This window comes from Pogoniulus pusillus, chromosome 23 (genome assembly GCF_015220805.1).
Source record: "Pogoniulus pusillus isolate bPogPus1 chromosome 23, bPogPus1.pri, whole genome shotgun sequence".
NCBI lineage: Eukaryota > Metazoa > Chordata > Aves > Piciformes > Lybiidae > Pogoniulus > Pogoniulus pusillus.
Genome location: NC_087286.1, coordinates 3,120,639 through 3,139,613, shown reverse-complemented (window position 1 = coordinate 3,139,613; position 18,975 = coordinate 3,120,639). Strand labels below are relative to the sequence as shown.

General features: G+C 49.0%; 1 protein-coding gene and 1 long non-coding RNA gene across 3 annotated transcripts in view; one reads left to right on the top strand and one right to left on the bottom strand.

Moving 5' to 3' along the window:
• Window positions 1-9,916: 9,916 nt before the first annotated feature.
• Window positions 9,917-14,376, bottom strand: LOC135185562 (uncharacterized). Its single transcript, XR_010306532.1, has 3 exons — window positions 14,216-14,376; window positions 13,995-14,129; window positions 9,917-10,369 (listed from the first exon to the last, which is right to left on the bottom strand). It is a non-coding gene; the product is annotated as an uncharacterized LOC135185562 (long non-coding RNA).
• The window catches only part of CRHR2 (corticotropin releasing hormone receptor 2), a 221,981-nt gene continuing 216,439 nt past the window's right edge, over window positions 13,434-18,975 (top strand). For both annotated transcript variants that reach the window (XM_064162364.1, XM_064162363.1), the window contains exon 1: window positions 13,434-13,600. In XM_064162364.1, the coding sequence (XP_064018434.1) occupies window positions 13,535-13,600 (66 nt within the window). In that variant the 5' untranslated portion in view covers window positions 13,434-13,534. The remainder of the gene's footprint in view (window positions 13,601-18,975) is intronic.

The window sequence follows — 18,975 nt, the reverse complement described above, 5'->3', positions numbered from 1 at the left end:
GCCAGGCTTGGCTTCAACACCTCCAGGCACGGCGACTGCACCGCCTCCCTGGGCAGCCCATTCCAGTGCCAATCACTCTCTCTGCCAATAACCTCCTCCTAACATCCAGCCTAGACCTGCCGTGCCACAACTTGAGACTGTGTCCCCTTCTTCTGTGGCTGGCTGCCTGGCAGCAGAGCCCAACCCCACCTGGCTACAGCCTCCCTTCAGGCAGCTGCAGACAGCAATGAGCTCTGCCCTGAGCCTCCTCTGCTGCAGGCTGCACACCCCCAGCTCCCTCAGCCTCTCCTCACAGGGCTCTGCTCTAGGCCCCTGCCCAGTGTTGCTGCTCTTCTCTTGACACCTTCCAGCACCTCAACATCTCTCTTGACTTGAGGAGCCCAGAACTGGACACAGCACTCAAGATGTGGCCTGACCAGTGTTATGTACAGGGGCAGAAGAACCTCCCTTGTCCTGCTGCCCACACTGCTCCTGAGCCAAGCCAGGATGCCATTGGTTTTCCTGGCCATGAAGATGTGACAGCTAAACACTCCACTTTAACAAGATCACTAACTGTCTTTCTAACACTGTGATTTATATGGTACAGAATGAGAGTTCTGGAAATGGCAAGAGTGGGTGGGTCTCTGAGCAAGCAACCAGACCTGGCACCAAGCAGTGTGCTTTGATGTATCATTTGCTTGTAATCATTGAATGCTGTGCCAGTTTTCCCACAGACACCTCATTTTACAGCAGTTTGTAACCCTTGTTTCAAGCATCTGGTGAGATAACTGCACTTCATTATCACTTACCAACATGGCTGCTCCTTGCTCTGAGATGTGGTGCTCAAAGTCCAAGGATCCAAATCAGAGTCCATTGGTAACTTTATGGGTGATAGGCAAAAGGATCAGGGAAGGCGAGGAGCGGTTGTAGAGGTAGTGATCACCATTTCCTTATGTTCCACAGCTTTTAAGTCTGAGATCTGCAGAAGCTAGGCTTGGATAGGTCAGATTTTCCCTATAAATTGTCTGGAATAAAAGCACTGCTGTGAGAAGGATAATTTTCAGATGAGGCAGCAGCTCAGTGCTGGCTGGATTAGAGAATTAGGAAGATTATGTGGAAGAAACGATGGGTAAGAAATGCAGAGTGGTGAGCAATCAGTATAAAAACCTTTTCCTTAAAGGGCTGGAAGGAAACTTCTGTATGTGCTTGGATATCTTCATCTCTGCTAGGATGAATAAAGTGTTAGAATTTTACAGAAATGCCTTCACATTTTTATGAGCTGTTTCCCTTGGTAATCAACAGGCTGAGCCCACCCACTTTGCCACCTTTTCTACAGTGTCCATGGAAACACCAGAGCAGAGCTAAAACCAAAGCATGTGGACCCCAAAAGCTAAATCTGTTTTATTTCTTATGTGCACAACCTTATCCTTTGGAGGATCCACAGCTAACTTCATGCAATCCTTCAGGTGGGGGGGTTTCAATGGTGACATACCTAGCCTGGAAAAGGCTGAACCATTCTGATCTAAAGTATCATAAGTAAGGGCACCATTTCTGTGTAAAACAAGTCATGAGGTCTCTCAAAATGACTCTTAGTGAAAATGGAGCTGTGGAGCTACAGGCACTTGAGGCAAAGAGCTCCTGTGGAAAGGGATTAGGACTGATCATCAGAAGGGCTAAAAGGAAATGAACACAAGCAATCTTGGCTGAGCCACAGTCAGCCCGCCAGCGTGGATTTTAATTAGATGCTGACTGAGTGCATGAAGCATTGCTCTGTACAATTTCATACCCAAAGCTATCTAGTTTGAAACCGCTGTAGCTGATGGCTGCAATATTGAGGAGCAAATTAACATGCATGACTAAAAAGGTCCTACAGCTCTCCCGCCTCTGTGAGCTCTCATATACAAATAAGGCAACCCACAAAGCTTTCAGATGCTGGGAGACAGCTGCTCATCACAGAGAAATCTTGCCAAAGGTGGCACTAATTAATTGCTGTGAACAAGATGGGTGTCAGAAATTAAATACTCTCATGCCTACAGATGATGCCTCTCAGTAAGGACTGTAGCACACTGGGCTAGATCTTCAGTTGCTGTCAACTGTCGTGGCAATGAAGAACAGCTAAGTATATGGCAAGTCATAAAAGTTGCAGGGTAATTCTTTTCCCTCGTGAAAGATTGGATGGGATTCATCTCATCTGTCTGAGGTTATCTACAACACAGCTGTTCCCATTTGAACACTGCTCTCAGCTCCTTTCATAGTCAAGGGAAGAGACAGAAGTGGGATGCAAGTCCAGGCTGGCTATAGACATCAAGTTTAGGGTGTTGTGAAGTGAAGCTGATTAGATGTCCACTGACTATAAAGGGAGAGTGGAGAAGCCAGACCATCTCTAGGTGCATTATAAACAACAACTTTTATTTGGGCCAGTCCTACCTACAAGGGCAGTTTGTCATGCCAGAAAATGTCCTAGGAACCAAAAACTCATTTCCTGTGCCCTTTCTTCAAAGTTCAGTGTCCTGCAGTAGATGTGCTACGAATGTCTTATGCAGAGACTGAAATACTAACAGGAGCCTCTGCTTAGGATGCAGTCTGTCTGATTGCATTTCTTTCTATTTATCACCATCATTTCTAGGCCTATTCTTTACCAAATGCAGTATTGTGCTGCTGCTGACTGGCAACAAGTGAAACTGAGATGACTGAAGGGCAAGAAGTAAAAGGAAACAAAATGTCATGTGCAAATCCCTCGTTTCCTTTGCTTAACAAGTAGTTTGTTTGAGTCTTTTGGCACTAAGATTTTTTTTCCAAGCAGTTACAAATATATAAAATATCAACACTTATCAATATCTGAAGGGGGCCAACAGGATGAAGCCAGACTCTTGGGCTCCTCATTTCAAGAGAGATGTTGAGATACTGGAACATGTCCAGAGAAGGGCAGCAAGGCTGGGAAGGGGCCTGGAGCACAGCCCTGTGAGGAGAGGCTGAGGGAGCTGGGGGTGTGCAGCCTGCAGCAGAGGAGGCTCAGGGCAGAGCTCATTGCTGTCTGCAGCTGCCTGCAGGGAGGCTGTAGCCAGGTGGGGTTGGGCTCTGCTGCCAGGCAACTAGCAACAGAACAAATCTCAACCTGTGTCTGGGGAGGTCTAGGCTGGATGTTAGGAGGAAGTTGTTGTCAGAGAGAGTGATTGGCATTGGAATGGGCTGCCCAGGGAGGTGGTGGAGTCTCTGTGGCTGGAGGTGTTGAAGCCAAGCCTGGCTGGGGCACTAAGTGCCATGGTCTGGTTGACTGGCCAGGGCTGGGTGCTGAGTTGGCCTGGATGAGCTCAGAGGTCTCTTCCAACCTGGATGACTCTATGTTTGTATGATTGTTTTCAGTGGTGCCCAGCGACAGAACAAGAGGCAATGGACACAAAGTGGAAGCCAGGAAGTTATGCTTACACATAAGGTAAAACTTAATTACCATGTGGGTGACAGAGCACTGGACCAGGCTTTCCAGAGAGGCTATGGGGACTCCTTCTGTGGAGAGATTCAAAACCCATCTGGATGTGATTGATTCTAGGCAACCTGCTCTAGAGGAACCTACCTTAGCAGGGAGGTTGGGCTAAAATGATCTCCAAAGGTCTCTTCCACCTCACATCAATCTGTTACCTGTGGAATGTTGCAAAACTAAATACAGTCACATTCGGTGACTTTAGGGAACATTCTATAACTATATTCCCAGCCTGAGAGTCCTGACTCAGAGGGATACCTAACTGTAATTTAATTTGTGTGCACTCTTAGCTGGCTGAGGTAAGGCTGGTACTTAGACACAAATGCATCTGCTTACATACCCAATATGGCTTCAAGTGGCTAATTTTAGGTGCCCAGAATGGAAAACATGCAGCAAGCACAAGCTAAAATAGAAGGCAGTTATTCCTGGGAAAAGAGTGATGCTTACTTGCAGGGATGACACATTGCTATTAGGCTAGAGATGAAAATGGCTAAATTACGTTGACAGCCAAACTCTAGGCAAGTGGATGGGGAATATCCCCATTTGATGGATTCTTCTGCTCTCTAAGTCTGGTTTTCCCACATCTACCTCTGGATTACTTCACTGAAATCCACACAGCTATAGAGTGTAAAACCATGGTATTACTGCTGTGAGTGACAAATGAGTAATTGTAGAACTGCTGCAGATTCATTTACCTGCCAGCTGCTGAGTCACATTTCAGAGGCTCCTTCACTAAAGCTGACAGTGAAGGAATAGGAAACTTCTTTCTTTGTTTGCTGTGCTGATTGCTCCCAAAGAACTTGCAGACAGAGAAAAAGAAAACAAAACCCAAAGGAGTGATTTTCAAGCATTTCACTACAAGAGATAAACAAGCATCATTGTCAGATGATGGGAGGAAAGAAAACAAATATTGTGGTGGCATTTTTTTTTCCCCAAGACAATTCTTGACATGCAGAATGTGGTGTTGGGATAACCCCCTACAAGGAAATCCTAAAGTGATTTGGCAGTTCAGGCCCAGAAATTGCTGACAACTCATCTACTGAAATAAGTGAGACTTGAAAGAATTCAGAACAGCCTGCTCAAGGGACAGATCGTCTCGAAAATGCAGCTGGTGAAAGCTGCACTTCAGGAAGGAAGCTTTCAAAGGCAATGATGAAGCTTGTTAGAAATGACAGCCTGAAATGCAGGGGAATCAGTGAAGATGTAATTGGATTACATTGTTCTGGCTGCAGTCACCTGCCGTGTGCATACACTACAGCACACAGAGGATGTCTAAGCACCTTAACTTATCCCTCTTCCTGAGACTTGTGATGAGCTGGGAAAATGCAAGCTGTGAAGACATGGTTCAGCTGGCATGCAGGGCAGGATTCTGTGCAAACATTAAGATATGCTGTTCTCAGATGTCTCCATGGGAGCCAGGTGCTTCATTCAAGTGATAGGAGATATACTTCATACAGAAAGTGGAATGCAGAGAGTGAGCCCAATGAAGACAGTGAGCCCCAAGGAGGGCCATGGGTTAAATACCTTTATCAGATGTATCTTTATTAGACACAAAACTACTTCTTAGGTTTTGCTGGGTTCAGTAGATCACCACTGACTATGATATAAGCTCAGTGATAAAATATGGAGACATCTACATTTATTTTTCACAGTCCATGTGACAGGTCACTAGTGGCGTCCCCCAGGGATCAGTGCTGGGCACAGTCCTGTTCAGTATCTTTATTGATGATCTGGACTAGGAGATTAAGTCCAGCATCAGTAAGTTTGCAGATGACACCAAGCTAGGAGCAGGTGTGAAGCCGTTGAAGGGTAGGAGAGCCCTGCAGAGGGACCTGGCCAGGCTGGATGGGTGGGCAGAGGCCAATGGGATGAGACTGAACAAGGCCAAGGGCAGGGTTCTACACTTTGGCCACAACAACCCCAAGCAGCACTACAGGCTGGGGCCAGAGTGGCTGAGAGCAGCCAGGCAGAGAGGGAGCTGGGGGTGCTGGGAGAGAGGAGCTGAAGAGGAGGCAGCAGTGCCCAGGTGGGCAAGAGAGCCAATGGCATCTGGGCTGGCTCAGGAGCAGTGTGGGTAGCAGGACAAGGGAGGTTCTTCTGCCCCTGTGCTCAGCACTGCTCAGGCCACCCCTTGAGTGCTGTGTCCATTTCTGGGCTCCTCCATTCAAGAGAGATGCTGAGGTACTGGAATGCATCTAGAGAATGGCGACGAAGCTGGTGAGGGGCCTGGAGCACAGCCCTTTGAGGAGAGGCTGAGGGAGCTGGGGGTGTGCAGCCTGCAGAAGAGGAGGGTCAGGAATGACCTCATTGCTGTCTGTGACTACCTGAAGGGAGGCTGTAGCCAGGTGGGGTTGGGCTCTTCTGCCAGGCAAGCAGCAACAGAAGAAGGGGACACAGCCTCAAGCTGTGCTGGGGGAGGTCTAGGCTGGATGTTAGGAGGAAGTTGTTGTCAGAGAGAGTGATTGGCATTGGAATGGGCTGCCCAGGGAGGTGGTGGAGTCACCATCCCTGGAGGTGTTGAAGCCAAGCCTGGATGAGGCACTTAGTGCCATGGTCTGGTTGGTTGGCCAGATCTGGGTGTTAAGTTGGGCTGGATGAGCTTGGAGGTCTCTTCCAACCTGGTTGTTTCTGTGATTCTAAGTCATGTCTGTAGTAACTCGCTTAAATTGCAGGACTTGGCTGGTTGTCTGAGCCCCAGTTGAGAATGGGACTCAGAGCAATGGTGTGTCTAGGGTGTCACTTACCCTTCTCAGTCTGCCTGTCAGCCAGAACAAGGCACCCCAAAGTCTGACTGCAAGGCACCCAGATCTGCATCACCTGGTGTGGCAGTTTTGCAGTCCCCCAGCCAGCTAGAGAAAGAGGAATATCTGGCAGGGCCTGCAGCCACCAGAACAACTCACCCAGCCCATATGGGCTTGGTGCTGTCTTAGGTTTGTGGGGCTCGAGGGAAGTGACAAGCTGATTGCATTGCCTTGGCAAGATGATGTGCAAAGCACTAAGCTGGGGAAGGAAAAGCTCTGTGTTCTTCCATGAGAATACTGTGTGCACACGAGTTCCATGGCAGAGAAACTCAGAAAAATCTATTTTGTGCCTAAAGGCTGACACTTTCACCTCATTTTCCTCCACTCTCCCAAGTCCCAAGGTTTATACTATACACCAGAGACTCTCCATTAGGAACCATTTCAAACAATGGAAATTTCTTTAAATATCACCATTTTCTCCTCCATCCTACTTACATGCCTCATTCAAGTGTAATTGCAAATACTGCCTTGCTGGAGAGGAAGGTTATTCTTCCCCTGTACTCAGCACTGCTCAGGCCATACCTTGAGTACTGTGTCCAGTTCTGGGCTCCTCAATTCAAGAGAGATGTTGAGGTGCTGGAAGGTGTCCAGAGAAGGGCGAGAAAGCTGGTGAGGGGCCTGGAGCACAAACCCTATGAGGAAAGGCTGAGGGAGCTGGGGGTGTGCAGCCTGCAGCAGAGGAGGCTCAGGGCAGAGCTCATTGCTGTCTACAACTCCCTGAAGGGAGGCTGTAGCCAGGTGGGGTTGGTCTCTTCTCCCAGACAACCAGCAATAGAAAAAGGGGACACAGCCTCAAGTTGCGGCAGGGGAGGTCTAGGTTGGAGTGTTAGGAGGAAATTGTTGACAGAGAGAGTGATTGGCATTGGAATGGGCTGCCCAGGGAGGTGGTGGAGTCACTTTTGCTGGAGGTGTTGAAGCCAAGCCTGGCTGGGGCACTCAGTGCCATGGTCTGGTTGATTGGGCAGGGCTGGGTGTTAGGTTGGACTGGCTGAGCTTGGAGGTCTCTTCCAACCTGGTTGATTCTATGATTCTGTGATTCTATGAAGGAGCTATGAGCCTTTTCTTTGTCAGATTGAATTCAGTTATCCTCAGCTGCATTTGTTACCAGCTCTGCCCACCATTATTTCAGGAAACCATTACATCCATTATTAATAAGAGCCCTCCAGCTAACTCTTCACCCTTGCAGACATTATTCTAGTTCTAAATGTCATTGTGTGCTTTTTTTCCCCTGTGGCATTCATTCACCTTGTGAGAAGTGTGTGTGTGTGGGAGGTCCTCCTATTCCCTTTCCCAGCCTGGCCTTTTATAGATCTGTCTTACCTAGATCAATCCACCTGCCTCTTTGAGACACCTGAAAATGATACAGTCAGAAAAGGACAGGGCAGTACAACACCATCAGAGATTTGTAGCTCTTCTGAGCTGTCACGTCTCTGAAGCAGCTTCACTTTATTAGCTTAGGGGATGAATAAAGCAACCCATGCATACTTAAGATTAGATCCACTCAGATCCTCCACACAAAAGACCTAAACATTATCTGAGGTCCCAAATGGGGATGCAGCCTGTCCACCTTCCCCAGAAGCCTGCATCATTTGACTGCTAATAGTAGGAGTAAAACCTGCATTTTGCTCTGAGTATAGAGAGGGCAAAGGCAGGAACTGAAACTAGGGTCAGAAAGGGAATCCTGGCATTTTGAGTGTTTTGATCCACTGAAGGTCTAGTAAAAAAGTGGAGGCACCATTCTGCATTCTGCTGTATGCCTGTGATCATCACATACATATGCCTTCCTTATCCCAGAGTTTTTCAGTCCAGGCTCAACTTCAAGAGGGGACAGAGAATGTGTTCATTAAAGATACTCATAGGACAGATGCAGCAGCTGGAGCTGAATCCCAGTAAACCAACCTATTGGTCACTTCACAGGTGAACAGTCCAATTGTCTCATCCCTGCCATCACTCTGCTGGCACTGCATCTACAGAGGGGAGCTCTGAGTCTCACCTAGAGGGGCAGATTTGCTATTTGTTGTTGTGTCCTTTTAATCTAACTTGGACACATCATCACTCTGAAAGGTCATCCAATATTTCAGAGATAAACCTGGCACCTGGTTCAGTCCATGTTTACCCTTTTACCCTTATGTCCTGGGTGATGGTTGTGCTTTTGAATAAAACTGTCTATTACCTTAGTTTGCTGTAGTGCAGAAACTCCCCAGGGTTCCAGACGCAACAAGGACTTTACTGTTACACCAAGAGCTGGCCATGCCCTTCCTACAGTGAGGCTGCTCTCTGTTTCACTCCTGAATACTTTCAGTCTGAGAGCTGGAGATATGTCTAAGTCCCTCCCAGAGATTTAAAAAGAAAAAAAAAGCAAACCAGTACCCAACAAGCAAGAGAGAAATCATCCTTGTGTGGGCATGGTTGCAGCAGTATCTCTAAGTCATTTGGGCAAGAGCTGAACAAGTGGATCCATGCTGTGATCCCACATGGAGACTTGCTCCATCCAACTGATCAGAGCTGTCTCACTCCTCTCCCCCATGCCTGAATCCCTGCTTATTGATCTCATGGGTCTTAGTCTGTTTCCCAAAAGAACAAGGCTCATGTGTCATGTGCCACAGCCACATGCACAAGGGTGTTTGTGTCTATCTTTGTCTGTGTATGTCTCCCTGTCTCCATTTCAACTCTTTGTTTCACTTCACTCTTAAAGCCAGTTGCTATGATCAATCACAGAATCATAGAATCAACCAGGTTGGAAGAGACCTCCGAGCTCAGCCAGTCCAACCTAGCACACAGCCCTGGCCAATCAGCCAGACCATGGCACTAAGTGCCCCAGCCAGGCTTGGCTTCAACACCTCCAAGGACAGTGACTCCACCACCTCCCTGGGCAGCCCATTCCAATGCCAATCACTCTCTCTGACAACAACTTCCTCCTAACATCCAGCCTAGACCTCCCCTGCCACAGCTTGAGACTGTGTCCCCTTCTTCTGTTGCTAGTTGCCTGGCAGCAGAGCCCAACCCCACCTGGCTACAGCCTCCCTGCAGGGAGCTGCAGACAGCAATGAGCTCTGCCCTGAGCCTCCTCTGCTGCAGGCTGCACACCCCCAGCTCCCTCAGCCTCTCCTCACAGGGCTCTGCTCCAGGCCCCTCCCCAGCCTTGCTGCCCTTCTCTGGACACCTTCCAGCACCTCAACATCTCTCTTGAATTGAGGAGCCCAGAACTGGACACAGCACTCAAGGGGTGGCCTGAGCAGTGCTGAGCACAGGGGCAGAGTAACCTCCCTTGTCCTGCTGCCCACACTGCTCCTGAGCCAGCCCAGGATGTGCCATTGGCTCTCCTACCTGCCTGGGCACATTGCTGACTCCTGTTCAGCTACTATCCACCCATCCAGCCTGGCAAGGTCCCTCTGCAGAGCTCTCCTACCCTCCATTAGATCCACACTGCTCCTAGCTTGATGTCATCTGCAAACTTACTGATGCTGGACTCAGTCCCTTTGTCCAGATCATCAATAAAGACATTGAACAGGACTGTGTTCAGCACTGATCCCTGGGGCATGCCACTGATGCCAGCTGCCAGCTGGATGTGGCACCATTCACCACCACTCTCTGGGCCCAGCCCTCCAGCCAGTTCTTGACCCATATGAATGATCCTAAAAGTTTTATGAGAGGAGATGACTGGGAGAAATGTCCCCAAAAGCACCAGGACTGAAGGAAAAGCTGCAGCACGAGCTCAGCCCTTAGAGAGCACAAGGGCATCAGAAGGGGAGTGACCTTATAAGAAAACTCAAGAGAACAAAAAGCTTTGCTTGGATCTCACAATCAGCAATCAGGGGAAAAGGCCTGGAAATGAAACTGAGATAACAAATTGTTTAATCCCCACATAGTCACAATCTGGGGTGTGTTCTGTTTCTACAGGGCTTTTAACATTAAGGGACTCCACTCCTGGACAGCACAACAAACACAGATAAATGATAACAGAATCCCACAGAGCAGCACACTGGGAAACTTTTCTAGTTTCAGAGCCCTTGAGCAATGCTGTTCAGATGCAGCTGCAGGCTTCCTTTACCAGCTCTCATGGCTTCAGGTAATCCTCTTGCATGTGAGTTTCCAGTGGTGAGGTGGATGTCTAAATGCAACAAGAAATTGTGCTGGGTTTATTCCTCCTCTTGCATTTTCATGAAAGGTTTCATATTAATTGGAAGCAACTTTGGGTCATGGTTTTGTTTTCTTTTAATAAGGAAAGGAAACAAATATTGGTGTGCAACTGACAGGGGAGGCAAAGCCAGGCAAGCTTTCCTATTGAAATGTATTCAACCTGTTGAATAACCAGTGGAAAAAGAAAAGATAGTCCTGTTTTGTGAAAAGCTTTGCTAGCATTTTAGGAGGATTCCAGGTCCTCTGGTGCCCATCTTGTTGCTGTGATATTCAATTCCTGGGGAAGAATAATAAACTCCACCAGTACAGGCTGGGAGGTGATCTGTTGGAAAGCAGCCCTGTGGAAAGGGACCTGGGGGTCCTGGTGGCTAACAGGTTACCCATGGCACAGCAATGTGCCCTTGTGGCCAAGAGGGCCAGTGAGATCCTGGGGTGTATTAGGAAGAGTGTGTCCAGCAGATCAAGGGAGGTTCTCCTCCCCCTCTACTCTGCCCTGCTGAGACCTCATCTTGAATGCTGCCTTCAGTTTTGGGCTCCCCAGTTGAAGAGGGACAGGGATCTGCTGGAGAGGGTCCAGCGGAGGGCTACGAGGATGATGAGAGGACTGCAGGGCATGGCTGATGAGGAGAGGTTGAGGGACCTGGGGCTGCTTAGTCTGGAGAGGAGAAGACTGAGAGAGGATTTGATAAATGTTTATAAGTATCTGAAGGCTGCCAGGAGTGGGGGGACAGGCTCTGCTCACTGCTCCCTGGGATAGGACAGGAGCAATGGGTGTAAGCTGCAGCACAGGAGGTTCCAGCTCAACACAAGGGGGAACTTCTTGACTGGAAGGGTCCCAGAGCACTGAACAGGCTGCCCAGAGAGGTTGTGGAGTCTCCTTCTCTGGAGCCTTTCCAGGCCTGTCTGGATGTGTTCCTCTGTGGTCTGTGCTAGATAAGATTGTCCTGTTCTGGCAGGCGGTTGGACTGGATGATCTCTTTGGGTCCTTTCCAACCCCTAACATCCCGTGAGCCTGTACTTTGTATTACATGGGATTTCTGCATGGGATTAGACATGTAAGCCTCCAACCTAGGTATTTCAGAAAGGGTGAGAAGCTGTTGCTTTATGCACTTCTCAGCAAAGAAAAAAATGAAATGCTCAGTAAGACCCCAAAGTGAGATGTTCAGGCACTGCTGCTTCTGAGCAAAACTTTTGGAAACCCTGAGATTTGTTGAACACTTTCCTCTGTGCCACCATGACCTTTATGTCATTTGACTTGGATTAAAAATAAGAAACAAGGAGGGGAGTGGAAAGGCAATGTCTAAGGGAGAGAAAGCATTTACCTCCCTGAAAGGAGACTGTTAGTAGCTGGCGCTTAGGGCATGCTTTGCCCATCAGAGATGAAGAAGGACAGTGTATAGCACTTGTGTCTGTGGAGATCCAGCAGCTGGGCTGTGAAGGATCGGGTCATTGTCCATTCCTGCTCCAGAGTTGTGACTAAGGCTTTTGTGCCTCAGGATGTGGTTGGGCTTTTGGGGACAGCACCAGCTGCAGCTGAAGGCAGGTACCAACTGTGATTCACAACACAGCTGGCTGTCCTCTGGGCAGATGGGATGGAGCAGATGAGAAGAAACATCTTATAAGCCTCATTGCTGGCACTGGGAAGAGCAGGGCTTGGCCAGATGCCCACAGTCTAACAATACCACAAACATCCATTGTATGGAGAGGGCTAGTTTAGTGCAGCTCCGATAGGACCTGGAACTTATGGGCCACCAAAAGATTGAACATCCAAATCTGTAAGACTGCAGTTGATTTACCACTATCAGTCACCATAGGGCAATAAAACAGAGGACCAGAAGCTCCTTCAGCAAGTGTGAATGTGACATGAAGAGATGGGATTGACCTTGTTTTCCCTTTGCTTGTTCAGGGGTCTAGTCTGGCAAGTATCAATAGATGAGAAGAGGACAGGGTCTCTTGTTTCAGAGGCCAGGTGCACAAGCAACAGGCACACAGGCTGCTTGCAGGTTCCCTGGTTAGGAAGGTGCACATTCCCAGTTGAGACATGCTGCTGAGGAGTCTTCTAAGACTTGGTGCTAGAGAAGAAATTGCTTCCCACTGCAGCTGCAGAACAGCGAAGGTGAAGCCTCACAGGCTTGGAGATTTTGGGGATGGTGTGCTGATGAGTTTGGTGGCTGGAGCCCTTTTGCTTCAGGATGTCCAGGAAGCCTGGAGATTTTATCCTCATTATCTTGAGGATTTCCATTTGGCCCCTCACTTACAAGAAGGATGTTGAGGTGCTGGATCATTTCCAAAGGTGGGCAACAAAGCCGCTGAAGGGTCTAGAGCACAAGTCTTACGAGGAGCAGCTGTGGGAACTGGGGTTGCTTAGCCGAGAGAAAACAAGGCTGGGGGCAGACCTTACTGCTCTCTGCATATCCCTGAAAGGAGGTTGGCATGAGGCAGGGATCAGTCCATCTCTTCTCTCTGGTGACAAGCGATAGAATTGAGAGGAGCTGGCCTCAAGTTGTGGCAGGTTATGTTTACGTTGGACGTTAGGAAACATTTCTTCACTGAAAGCGTTGTCAAGCCCTGGAACAGGCTGCCCAGGGCAGTAGCGGAGTCACAGTCCCCGGAGGGATTTAACAGCTGTGATGTTCAGGGACTTGGTTTAGCGGTGACCTGGCAGTGCTGGGTCAGACCTTAAAGGTCTTTTCTAACCCAAACGATTCTATGCACTGAGGGCCTGGGGAGGGGGCTACACCACTGCTTGAAATGTTGTGTACGGTGAAGTCTCTGTTGCGCTCAGTGCTTGGTGAAGCACTTGCATTTAGGGTAGGGGGCAAGTCCCCGTCGCTGCTGGAGCCTTTGAGGGTCGCCCTACCCCGAGGCTCCCCCAGCCGCCTCCATCCCCGCGGCATCCTGGGCGGAGGGCGGGATTGGCTCCCCCGCCCGGCTCCCTCCTTCCCTCCCTCCCGGGGGTTTGCCCTGGGACGCGCCGGCGGCGCTGAGGCTGGCTCCTGGGCGGCGGGCAGGGGTCAAGGGCAGCGGCAGGAGCGGGGGGATGCCAGCCCCGGGGCAGCGCGGAGGCTCCAGCTGAGCGGAAAACGCCAGCCCCGGGGAGACCCCCTCCAGCCCCCGCCTCAGCCCCGCCGGCCCCATGGCGGGGCGGGCGCCGCAGCGCAGCCTCCCGGCGTCGGCGGCCGCCGTGCTCCTGCTCTTGCCCGTAAGTGCCGAGGCCGGGGAAGGGGTGGAAAGGGCGCAGGGAGGGAGGGGGGGGAGGGAGGGGGACGCCCCACGACCGTGGGGAGCCCGCTCGGTCTGTAGGGGACCTCTGCCCTGACTGGTCCCGCCCGCCTGCGGGTGTCGAGAGCTCCGGGGCGGCCGCTCCCCGCTGCCTCACAGATGCCGTGCGCCGGGCGCTGAGGCAGCCTGTCCGGAGACCGTTACCCTCTCCCTCAGCGCTGTCCGGCCCCCGGCACTCAGTCTCCGTCCAGGGATCGTTACTCGTTGCCTCACAGATTCCCCGGGCTCTGAGAGACCCTGTCCCGGGGATCCGTTCCCTCACAGGTCCTTCCCGGCTCCAGGCGCTGAGGCACCCTGGCCCCGTGGCCGCTCACCTCGGTCTCCTCAGAAGCCCTGTGCTGAAGCGCGGCCTTTCTAGGTGACCCCTTCGCCGTGGAATCCACGCGTCCCCGTCCCCTGCCCTCGCCAGAAAAGGTCGTGCACAGGCATCCAGCTGGAGTCCCAACTCCCTGCCCCAGAGGAAAGTTTCCATGTCACTGCGCAGTTCACCAGGCTGGGTAGCCCTGCGTGGTGCCCGTTGGCCCCAGCCTCTCACCTCGGTGCTGCTCCTTGCGGCATGTGCTCAGCGTTGGTCGCTTTCACCGCGGGGATCAGCAGTGATGGCAAAGGGCAGGGCTCAGCCCGTGCATCCATCTGAGGGTTTGGGTCCGAGTGTCTCTTGAGTGAAAGTGTGAGACTTTTCCTGTGATCGAAGCTTACCCCAGGTGATGCTGGGATGAGGTGGAGATAAGATGAGCCTGTGTCAGGGTGCATTTAAGATACATTTCCCAGCCCACACTACCTAAACCAGAGTGACTTCTTTGGTGACTTGTTTGTTTTAAGGACCGTTGTACGTGTGGTAAACCATACCTGCAAAACAAATGGGAGAGATCACACAGAAGGTATATTGATCTTACACAGGATTTGTAAAGGCTGTTCCTGCAGCATTAAGAAGTGGCAGCAATCCTTCTGGTCTCTTGTGTAATTGACCCTTCTTTAACATTTCCTTAGACAGAGAAAGAAAACCTGCTCTATTTCCTTAAGTTCTGTATTTCATTTTGTCCCCCCTCTCTATCTAGTTTACAAGGAAGGACAGAGGAAAGGTAGATCTGGAAAAGCAACAGGCTCCCAAGACAAGAAACAGTTTAATCCTAAAAGCTTTGCAGTCATTTTCTTAGACGGGAGAAGATTTGCTGAGTTCCACCAATGTCTTGGGGTTTTTTGCCTCAGTCAGGCCAGTGCACATGGGATCAGAGTGGTGTTTTCAATCACAAACCAGTTCTGCCTAATCTTTTGTTTCTTAGTCCTTCTTCCAGGCCGTGCTTTCCCATATTGATTTCTTTTGGTCCATATTTGAGTTTAGGGAGGGAGGCTTCTTAGCAGTTAGGTTCTCAGAAGTACCCAGACTAATTCTTTTTCAATGAATCAAAAGATGCCATGTGCTTCCCCTGCAGATGGTAATCTGTGGACAGTTTTCCTTTTCCCCTTTAAGTTTGCATTTGGATTGTTTCTGTGAATTTTGGTGGTTGTGTTGCTGGTTTGAAAAACAAACCAGCAGCCTCGAAAGAAAGAAATGATATCATAGTGCACATTAAGAACAAATATGTCAAGTTTAATCTGAGAGAAGTGTGAGCTTGGAATGTGTTGCAAGTGTGCTTATCCAGAGCAGCTTGTTTGGATGTAGCACACTTGTGGTCTGATAGTCTTGTGTGTATGCCTGTGCAGTATGTGGTAGTAATGCATTGGAAGATAATCTTCAGCCTCATGGATAGATCAGCTCATGTTGCTCCAGCTGAAGCAGAAGCAGAGCCTTTACTGTTCTTTTGGGATGCATTTTCATCCACGAATGTTGTTGGTAAGTCTCTGTCTCTGGTTTACAGCTGGATGAAACTTTGGACCAAGAAGTTTAAGAGCAATGCTCGAAAACTTTGGCTTCAATCCAAAGCTCTTAAGTTCCTGTTTAACTTGAAAATACTTGAAAGTTGACTCCAAGTCAATGGCTCTATTCACATTTGTGCATTTGAGAAAAGGCAGAGCTGCTTGTGGGAGCAGACCCTTAAGCAATTAGTGAAGCTTAAGTTTTGACAGCAGCTGAGCAATTGTGGCTTATGGGAACTGCAGGCTCGCAACGCTTCTGAAATGAGGCAACTTTCTAGTGTGGAATTAGATCCACCATATGAAAACACTGGTGCAAATGACCTGTCAGATTTCACAGGGCTGGTCAGCAAAAGGGTGAAGACTTGCACAGCAGGCTGTGAGATTTATGTTCTCTTACAGGGTTTCTGTACATATGATACACTGGAAAATGCATTTACTTGAATATGAAAAACAAATAAACCACCAAACAAAGGCAAATTAATCTCTCAACATCTTGATATAGAGTCTTTGCTGAGTTCACCTAATTTGGAGGAGGAAGGAGGAGGGTTATAAATCAAAAACAAAAGCAAAGCTTGCTATAATTCATGTGCTCTCCTATAGTGGTTAAATCAGCCAGAGAAGTTTGAGTGTATCAGGCAGGGGTGACGAGTTAAAGAATATTTCTGGTCAGAGACTGCCAAAATTCAGTCCTACTGTGAATTAATTCAACATAAACATCTCAGCATGAGAAGCCTTTTCTGGTGTAGATCTTTGGCAGGGTTTAAATCTGTAGCCATCTTGTGGTAATTGCTGGATGTTGGAAGGAGGCAGTTGTATGCAAGGAGGAAGGACTGATGTTGGCTGGCTGGTAGCTTTGCCATGAAACATTTCAGTGATATTCATAGCTGCCCTTAGCTAGAAAGAAAGCAGCCTGTAGCTTTTGTTCATATATGGCATCAGCTTACATATTATTGTTCTGCCAAGAGTGAAGGAGAGGTAATTAAGAAGTCCTCTAAACTCTGTGACCTTCACATTTCAGCCCAGAGTGCCCTTGTGCCTGCCCTGCTTCTCATGTGCCTCTGCTGAAGCCGGTGGAAGATGACTGCTCCCTGCAGACTGTGCACTATCAGGTGCAAACCTGTTTAGTTTCAGTCTCATAGGTTTTGTCTACTAGTAAATTGTGATTGCCAGGACGGCTCTTCAGGCCAAATGCCAGAGAGCCACTTGTGGCCATGCTGCTGAGCTCCTTCAGCTTCTGACACGGGGAGCCGGTGTGCAAACTGCCCTGCCTTAGAATGGTCCATGCTGCAGCCCAGCTGCAGGTCACTCGCGGGAGCTGCCTCAGATACTGCTAGATCGCCTGGGGCAAAAATGTGCCCAGGAAGCATTCTAAAAATGTAACAGTATGAATGATAAAGTACTTAAAAGAGACCTTTGCACTCTTTGATTTATTAGCTTAGATGGAGCATGTGGTACGCCCATTGCTCAGCGCTCTCCACAAGTGCCAGAGGGAGGCATTTTCCTCTAAGGCAAACTAAACCTTGATCGCTTTGAGTCCGGCGATCAGCTTTCTTTGTGTTGGAGATTACTGCGGGATCCTGCTGCTGCCGTGATGATCTGAGAGAAGCACAAGGAGAGAAGAAGGCAGCGGGTGCATCATGCTGCCTTTTTAAGAACGTGTGCTTCTGTTCTCCTTTTATTTTCCTTTTGCTCCGGGTACAGTAATTGGAGCCTCTTAAAAGTATGAGAACAAACGTTTAGCCATATATAGATTCCTTTCTAGCAGCTCTGCAGATTTTATTTTTTGGGGGGAGGAGAAGCAGATGAGGAAATGTGGGTGATAAAAGCAGGCTACACACGCTGCTGAATCTGAGCCTTTTTAGTTGATGGCGCTTTCAGGTTTGCAGCACTGCAGAACCCAGAGGGAGGCTTGGGGGGAAAGCTCACTTACTTTAGATTAAAATGTTACCCAGTAAATAACATTTCTGCAGGAATTTACTCTTCCACTCTTTGTCTGTAAACTGAAACTGGTAGACCAATTCTTGATCACCTACACGGGAGTCTTTCTTTTAAACCACACCATTTTCAATCCCAAAGGTAGTCTGTTCTGCCTTGAAGTGCAAACATCAATTCTTGGGTGTCGAGCTGGAGCTGTCCAGCGAGCCTCATGGCACCTCCTTGCCTCCTGTAGATAGACACTGATTCATATCATAGCACTGCATGAGCGTTGTCGTTGCCCCCTTATCTTTCTAACTGTACCCACCAGAACACCACCTGCTGGTTTCTTTTACTAAACTATTTCTTTGTAGAGAATTACTTCCTTTTAATGATAATACTTTTCCTTTTTCCTTCCTTTTTCTTTAAATCTCAATGGCTTTGTAAGTAGCTGTTAACTTGATTTGAGCTCCTGAGCGTTGGGTAAAGAATTTGATCTGTTTTATTCTTTTTCCCTGAAAAGTTGGGTAAATTTTGCTCTGGCCTCCATTCCAGGAGAAGACAAATAGAAACTAGACATTTGCTGCTGTGATCAGTCAGCTCACAGCACTGTCCTTCAGGTGAATGGCTGCTTGAATTCCATCCATCATGGCCAATGTATGAAAATCTGATTTCCAGTTTCTGGTGCCAGTGTGGATATAATTCACAGGATCACAGGCTCACAGGATGTCAGGGGTTGGAAGGGACCCAAAGAGATCATCAAGTCCAACCCCCCTGCCAGAGCAGGACCACACAATCTAGCTCAGATCACAGAGGAATGCATCCAGACAGGCTTTGAAATTCTCCAGAGAAGGAGGACTCCACAACCTCTCTGGAGAGCCTGTTCCAGTGCTCTGTGACCCTTACAGCAAAGAACTTCCCCCTTGTGTTGGGGTGGAACCTCCTATGCTACAGCTTACATCCATTGCTCCTTGTCCTATCACAGGGAGCAGTGAGCAGAACCTATCTTTCCCCACCCCCCTTCAGTTCTGATGTCCAGCTCTCAGCCTCATCAGGCAGTGCTCCAGTCCCCTAATCATCCTGGTAGCCCTCCACTTTACTCTCTCAAGCAGATCCCTGTCCCTCTTAAACTGGGGAGCCCAAAACTGAACACAGTACTCAAGATGGGGTCTCATCAGGGCAGAGTAGAGGGGCAGAAGAACCTCCCTCAATCTGCTGGACACACTCTTCATACACCCCAGGATCCCGTTTGCCCTCTTGGCCACAAGGTCATGTTGCTGTCCCATGGACAACTTGTTAGCCACAGCACTCCCAGGTCCCTCTCCACAGGGCTGCTCTCCATTGTTTAATTGTTTAGATACCCTCTGAAGAGGTATCCTGCAGATACCTCTTTGACATACAGTGTGTTATGCTTTTATAAGTACTGAGCCATTCTCTGGATCTGTGGTCATCAGAGCTGGAACTCACAAACAGCTGTGCATGGTCTTGACAAAGGTTGTGCTGTGACAGGGACAGAGATGTTCT